Raw genomic sequence first — 7,649 nt, 5'->3', positions numbered from 1 at the left:
TTTGTGCTTATCAGCAAAATTTTATATTTGTAAACCATACTGCTTAGTGTTTTAGATGAAGAAAGAGGTGTTTGTGAATTGTGTATTGAATATGAACAAAATTCGGTAAAACCTTGAACATATAAGAGTTTCGCGTAAATATAAGAGTTACGCGATGAAAGAATAGTCAGATCATGTCCTATTCGCAATCAAACTGGCAAAGTAAGAAAGGGTAAGCCTCTCAAGTAAGCTTTCCCTCTCGGCCTCATTAACTAGGCTTGAGAACAGCGCCTGAATTCCCTTTTTCCGCTTTTCCGTACTTGCTATACACTAATTCCCACAAGTTTTATGATGGAAAATTTGATATAAGTATATAACTTTCACATTGTTGATCAAATAAATTGCTTCCAATTGCTCAAAATAAATCTATCACCAAGGAACTGAAATGATTCCTTTAGGACAGCTGATACAAATTTCAATGCATTGTTTTAAATGAAATAAGAAAACTTTAAAACTAAAACTAAGCGCTCTCTCCTTTTTATTCATGAAGAGCCAACAGGGAAATGGCAGGAGGATTCAGTGCAACAGCACCTCTATGCGAACTCGAATACTTCCTGTAAATCACCCTTAGCTTGTGTTGTGGTGCCTCCATATGATAACTCACCAGCAACTTAGCACAACCTAGTAGCTGAGACTCTGAGAAACCAGTATGCAATTTCAGTGTCTCATTCCAAAAAGGACTACAATTCAGCGCGTGTCGAGCAACATAGACTGCTGAGGCAGCAATCATCGACGAGCAGTAGATATTCGTAGCATAATTCATCAGCCCCAATTCAGCCAAGAAATAAACCATGTTTTCCATTGAGGTCACATTGCAAGAATTCAAGACAGCAACATTCGCGTGTGCATCAGAAACAGCAGCCTTGATGAATCGAACAAGGAACACATAAGGCGTTGGTACCGTTAAGTACCACTCCAATTGTCCAAGAATCCTTTTTTCCATTCCTAAAACCTGCTCATGATCATAAGCTCTGTCTGAGATGCACACAAAATCATTCACCTGAAAAAGTACATTATCATCAAATTTGTTTGTTAGTTAGCTAGTTAGCAACTCGAAAAAATGGGAAAGTAACTTGCATAATTGAACTTATTAGTATACCTCAGGTGCCCAAATTTCTTCATATTTGGATGCAATCAGCATAGCACTCATGCCTACTAACTGCAATTCCCTCCTTGATGTAGTCGTTACAGCAAGGTAACGATCAACGATATTGATGGTGAGGTAAAGAGTCTCTTGATTTAGCTCAAACTTTTGATGTACTTCAATCAACCAATCAATCAGAATTGATCTCATCTTTTCATTTATCTCAGGCTGTGAATCCATGTAGTCATGAATTCTGCTCTCATTCTATGTAACATCAAAAAGAAAATCATAACCGTAGGTAAGTTATATACATTATCAAGATTTGTGAACAATAACAAGAAAGATATCTACCTCAGCTATCTTATAAAAGGTGTAAATATCCTCAACATATTCCAACACTGCCAATTCATTATTCACATCAGTAGCATCAATGTCCACAATCTGGTTCTTTGGTTTATGACTTAAACCACAGGCAGCCTTTACAAACAGAAGCAAAATCAGATTATGGTGCCGATAAACGATGCATGACACTATATGATTGATAGGGGATTAAATGCTCACCTTACTCCTAGCAGTGAGAGTTGAAGTAAGAGTTGCTGCTTTCTTCATTGAAGAGTCATTAGCAGCCTTCTTCTTTTGCTTGTTTTCCTTCACTTGTTCAACAGTATCAGGACTAATTTCGATTACCTCAGGCATTGGTTTTACAATAGCTGCTGCTTTCTTCTGAGATGGTTTTCTTGCTACTGGTGCAGCTTTAACAGGTAAAGCTCCATTAGCAACAATCGGTCCATCGCCATTAACAACCATTGATTTCTGTTAAGAGATTAAAAAACAACAGCCCCTTTTATTAGTATAACAACTTCAATAGGTTTGAAAATAGTAAGAAAAACTAAGACTTTTTAAGTCATAAACCTTCTGGTTATCAGCTGCAGCTTGTGCATTAGCAAGCAATTGTGCACAAAAGCTCCTTGTTATGGGGCGAGATACTTGAGGAAGCGGCTTTCCCCCCTCGACCCCACCACGCACCGCTACCATATTCCCAATATCACCAAGCGCCTTGCGGTTTCTCCCTTGTGCTCCTGCCATATTCTTCTGCTTTATGGCTCCAGGGACTGCCTCACCTGACCAAAATGTTACAAAGTCTTTTCTTTTAGTACTATTAAAATTGAAAAGTGTTGCAAGAATTGATTATATCATAAGATGGTTTAGTGGTAAAAGGGTGATTGGTTCTATTAGTTTCATAGCCAAAATGTCTAAAGATCCCCTCAAGAACAACATCAACAACATACACAGTGAAATCCCACAAGTACGGTCCAAAAAGGGCGATGTGTATACAGTCTTATCCCTACCTTATGAAATAGAAAGACTGATTCCAATAGACCCTCAAGAACAAACATAAAAGTTAATAACCAAAGACTACCCCTCAAGAGCAGACATCAACAACAACATACCCAGTGAAATTCCAAAAAGAGTGGCGCATATACAGCCTTACCCCAACTCTTTCCTATCAACCCTCAAAGAACAGACAACAAAGGTAATAACTGAAAACTCAAAAAAATCACCAGAGCAACAAAAAAAACTAATTTTTTTTATGCTCAGGATTGGTAATCAAAGAACCCCTCAAAGAAAATGAGGAATCTCAGATCAAATTTATAAACACCCCATTAAAAAAGGGGGGGATTTGGGTATAAGTTACAAAAAAAACTTGCTAATTACAGTTTAACAAGAAACCCAAAAACAAGAATCAAAAGATGATTAAAGAAATGAGGCAAAAACACCAGTATCTAACCTCTGTTTTGCTGTTGAAGAACATTTCTTGCAGCCATTTCTCAAAAATCTGAAAGAATGAATCGTTTATCAACACGGGCGTCGTTGAAATTTCCCGATTCCCTCTTACCTTCTCTCTGAAAGCCACTGAGAAACTGTTGATTTTTCGATACACTGAAGAAGAAGACCCCTTTTTGAAGCTTCAGAACCGGCGCTTCTGTTCTAACGGTCATATTTTTTTTTTTCGAAATAATAGCCGTTAGATGAGAGACAGATCGGACGGTACTGATTGTGTTTCCTAAGTTCCATTAAAACTAGCCGTTGGGTCTTTGATAGTATTAAATTGATCTTAATTTAGTTAGATGGATTATTAATACTATTACTGGTCGAAAGTTTTGTTTGGACATGTAATTTGTGATTACTGACTTTCAAATACACGTAATATTAAAAAGATTTACTAGTCAACAATAGCAGTAACTAGTTATTCTTTGATATAATCATTTAAATGGTAATCTACACATGTCTTTGTTGCTAGATTTTATTTTTATTTTTACATTGGTTTTCATTATTTGCATCAATTTTACATAAATTTTATATTTGTATGTTCTTTTTTGTAGGAAGAAAAAGAAAAATTCAACGTATTAGATTGAAATCAAATTAAAATTTGAAATAACCAAATCGATAAATTTGAACTTAAAAAGATGAATCCAATTCGAATATGATTTATTATTTCTTGAATTCGAAAATATAAAAATCCAAATGAAAATTCTCATGTCCAATTTGAACTACTGTAAATCAAATCTCATCAGTAGAACAAAATATTAGAGTTACATTTTAAAGTTGTGGTACAATGGTTAATGAAGTGTGTCCAAATCTTGTAAATTAGGATTCAAATTATCGTAGAGTCAAAAAATGTTAGGTGTAGCCGATATGAAAGTAATAGAATTATGGTGGATGTCCATAACTCCTAAGAAGTTACTCTCATTACACTTCTACGTTTAACCCCCTCAAACCACTTTTCATTATTTCACGCCCTTTAATCTCCCCCGTGATCTTTCCCATGGTGTCAATGATTAATTGCATATTCATGACATCATTGATGTACCTTAGCTTTGGGTAACGCTATAAATAAAAATATTGAGATTTGAGAAATCATGTTATATACATTAGAATGAATAAGAAAACTCTCCTAAATCTCTTAGGAGTATTACTTTTAACTTCATTTTATCATATGACAAAACATTTTTATTCTATCTTATTTTATTTATGTATGAAAAGGAAAGTCTTGTCTTAGAATGTGATTAGGATGTCACAGTTTCAACTTTCAAGCCACGAAAATATCTTTTTGAAATTGCGTATAATAGACCATTATTATGATCCGATCCCTTTTTATACCTCGTATTCAAAAGGGGTTCCGTAGAGTGGTCTAACCCCAGGGTAATCCTTGGAGCTTTCTCCATGCCCGACAAAGAGTACTTGGTGTGAATCGGGGTAGCTAGCTACCAGCTCGTCTAACTAATGTACTGATGTAATTCCATGCAAATATGGCTACCCGGCGAACATGAGGTCCCACTCACTATTCATGGCCAGACATTGCCATGAATGCTGCCCTCCAGGACGTGTACAAGAAGGTCTTTGCCGATTCCTATCAACATGGTGCATCTCTTAGTAGAGGGGCGTGAAAAGTGGAGACTAGCAATCAAAATATTCCTTGGTGAATCGGGCGAAAACTTGAACTACATACATACATACTTTTAACAAAAGCTTTAATACATCGAACTGCTCATTTTTAAAAATTTTATTATTAGCTATATCATATAGTTATTATTAGTGATCTGAATACCACCGTGGCCAACCTGTCACCACTTTGCTTGAGTCTAAAGTATGCAAAACCTTTTCTTTTTCTCTGCACAAACTTGTATATCACAATTAGAGTTCTCACTTTTTCACTACAAAAACTATCTAATTGGGACTAAGGTATGTTGGACATATTGAGCCGATAAGGATCGTGGTGAGATGGATAGGATTCCTTCATTTTTAATTAGAGGTTTTGGGTTTGAATTCTGAATATGAAAAAAAACTTGTTAGGAAGTGTCTCTCTCTTAATGAGCCTTACGCAACACAAATTCAAATAAGAGAAAGCCTTGATATAAACATGCCATGTGATTCAAAACTCTATAGGTAAAACTTCAGGATAGTATCTTGAAAATTTCATTTGTGAATTTTGAATCTACATATGACGATAACTATTTTTCTATTATTGTATCCTAGATCCTAGAGTTTGATTTGTGGATTTTCGATCTACATGACAATAACTATTTTTCAATTACATAGTAAATAAAAAGTGATTATTTGTAAATTTTAATTTATTGGCAAATTAACCGGGCCCATCAAGCCTTCCGTCCTTATAGGCTGGGCTTGGGCTTGGATTCTTCAAACATTTGCTTATAATATCCAGCCCAGTTCCTTGACCCGACAATTTATTTCTTTAATCAAATTTAAAATTCATAAAATTATTTCTAATATCAATCTAAAATTTACACACTAAATGTTTTGAGATTAACAATAAGTTTTGAAATGTATGTTTAATTCTATAAACACTTAATTTTTCACATGGAATTAAAAATTTCCTTGTGATTATTGGATCTAGCACTGATATATATTTCAATAATGTAGCTATATATATAACTACACTTTAAAAGAATAATTTTGCTTCAAATTTTACTTTAATGGTTGTTGTGACATTCAAATCTGTACTTTAATTAGGTGAAGCAATATTTTCAATCATTCAACTTAATCATTATTTTTAAGTACAAGTGAGTTAGAAGCAAGTTTGAGAGATACATTTATCATCTTTTTTTACTGGTACACAAACGAATTATCACTTTCGAGGAATAGTATTTGTATTAAGTCAGTTGATCATAGATTTTGGATCAGATTTTGAAAATTTGTTTGCGAAAAAAAATAATCAAGTTTTTAAAACTAATCCAAACTATTGTTTTTGGAAGAAAATTTACTTTCACTCACAATTTCAATTCTGTTTTTAAACGTAAAATGCATGTCCAAACATAATTTCAAATTTCAAAAAACACAACTTCAAAATTCAATATTTTCAAATTTAAAGGTTCAACTTCAAAATTTATGATTGAGAAGCTTATTGTTCTTTGAAATCGATTCTCATGGGATAATTTAATTTACTTAATCATAACAATCGTTTGCCTATAATAGTGATTAATACACATTTCATCTTAATTTTTTGTTACTTAATTAATCGTTATAAATTAATGTAATATAAGTTATTTTAATGTACAATTATAATAAGATATTTATCGTAGTTTCACAAAATAAAATGTGAAAAAAATAAAATGTATACTTGAAAGATAGAAAAATTCTAAAATATAGGAGCTAATAGGAGTGATACAAGGACCAAGGCAAATCACATGCTAACAATCTTATTTCATGTGATCTCCATTTATATATATGGTGTACTTAATTAGGGGATTTATTTGTCTCTTTGCTTAATACCATGTTCCCTGTCTTGTGAATGTATGACCAATAGAGATCTAACAAGTGAGAGTACCATCTATTTATCCTTATATATAAAATATAAATATACTTTAGTTGATTTGTTTTCAAACATATCATGTGAGGAAAACAAAAGGGATCTCACATGGGAATTTTTGTGATTTAGACACGTATTTTTCAAACGTAGGATAATTTGAATTTTTGTGATATTTGATTTCTAGGAACGTCGACATCACTTTGAGTATTGATCTTGATCTCATAAGAACATTCCAGTGATCTCTTCGATTTTGAGAAAGATAATATTTTACAAATCTTGATCTCTTTGTGAATATTCAAAAATTTATGAAATATTTAAGTTATTTTTCATGAACTAAAGTTTAAAGTGGAGCAACCTCCAAGAAACTCTAACGAACTATAAATTTTAAGAACATGAATTGAACCTGTCTTGTAAGAATCTATTTTAAGTCTAATAAAATTTCAATATCTTTAACAATACTGACTTAATCTATCCAATTCTATCAAAATCACAGCTAAAAATTTAACTTTGCCTCCAAATCTCATAGTCATAATTATATCATCTAAGTTGAAGAGAGTAGTTATGACTTATGAGTGTATAGTTTACTTGCCTTTCAAGCTAGAATAAAAGAAACCCATTATTCATTTGCAAAAATTCAAATCTATTTTATTATATTAGTTAGAGTGGAATGGTATGAAAATTAAACGCAATATCTCATAATAATAAAATATTTCAATTCGACACCTCATATTTAAATTTTAATAAATGTTTTTTTAGTGGTAGAAAGATGGTGGCTCTTACATAATTTTTTTTATATTGAAAATTAATCAAACGGTGTGAACACCAGAAAAAATCAACATGGTTGGAGCAAATTTGAAAAGTATTAAGCGCTTATTTGATACGAGGGATAAACAAAAATTATTTTTGAGATTAAGTTTAAGATAAATTTATCGCATATTTAGTTAGGATAAAGCCGCGAGTTATTTATCCCATATTAACCTCGGGATAAACCCAACAATATAGAAATAACTAACCTCGGAATAATTTGTTCGCTAATACAATAAGACGATTGTGGGAAGACATTCTAGTAATTTCACATTACAAAGGACATAATCGTCACTAAAATATCTCTCAACTAATATATTTTACCTATAAAATCAAATCTCACCATTTTAGATCTCATCTTGACCGTTCATTTTTCATTATAGGGGTCCAGAT

At 32.7% G+C, this 7,649-nt stretch overlaps 1 protein-coding gene across 1 annotated transcript; it reads right to left on the bottom strand.

The window, feature by feature from the left end:
* Nucleotides 1–338: 338 nt before the first annotated feature.
* Nucleotides 339–3,044, bottom strand: LOC125865787 (G2/mitotic-specific cyclin S13-7-like). The gene is made up of 6 exons (XM_049546038.1): nucleotides 2,913–3,044; nucleotides 2,036–2,244; nucleotides 1,685–1,936; nucleotides 1,475–1,600; nucleotides 1,139–1,387; nucleotides 339–1,039 (listed from the first exon to the last, which is right to left on the bottom strand). The coding sequence occupies exons 1-6, from the start codon at nucleotides 2,947–2,949 to the stop codon at nucleotides 518–520; spliced, it is 1,395 nt and encodes a 464-aa protein (XP_049401995.1). The 5' UTR covers nucleotides 2,950–3,044; the 3' UTR covers nucleotides 339–517.
* Nucleotides 3,045–7,649: the final 4,605 nt, after the last annotated feature.

This window comes from Solanum stenotomum, chromosome 5 (genome assembly GCF_019186545.1).
Source record: "Solanum stenotomum isolate F172 chromosome 5, ASM1918654v1, whole genome shotgun sequence".
Lineage (NCBI taxonomy): Eukaryota > Viridiplantae > Streptophyta > Magnoliopsida > Solanales > Solanaceae > Solanum > Solanum stenotomum.
The sequence above is the reverse complement of the archived record's forward strand: the minus strand, read 5'-3'. Positions and strand labels throughout refer to the sequence as shown.

Bases quoted from the DNA above. Each gene is read 5' to 3' on its own strand.
- LOC125865787 (XM_049546038.1), bottom strand. From the start codon at position 2,949: ATGGCTGCAAGAAATGTTCTTCAACAGCAAAACAGAG. The intron at 1,937-2,035 runs GTTTATGACTTA...ATCTCTTAACAG, and splicing joins CTGCAGCTGATAACCAGAAG to AAATCAATGGTTGTTAATGG. The intron at 1,601-1,684 runs GTGAGCATTTAA...CTGTTTGTAAAG, and splicing joins CTCTCACTGCTAGGAGTAAG to GCTGCCTGTGGTTTAAGTCA.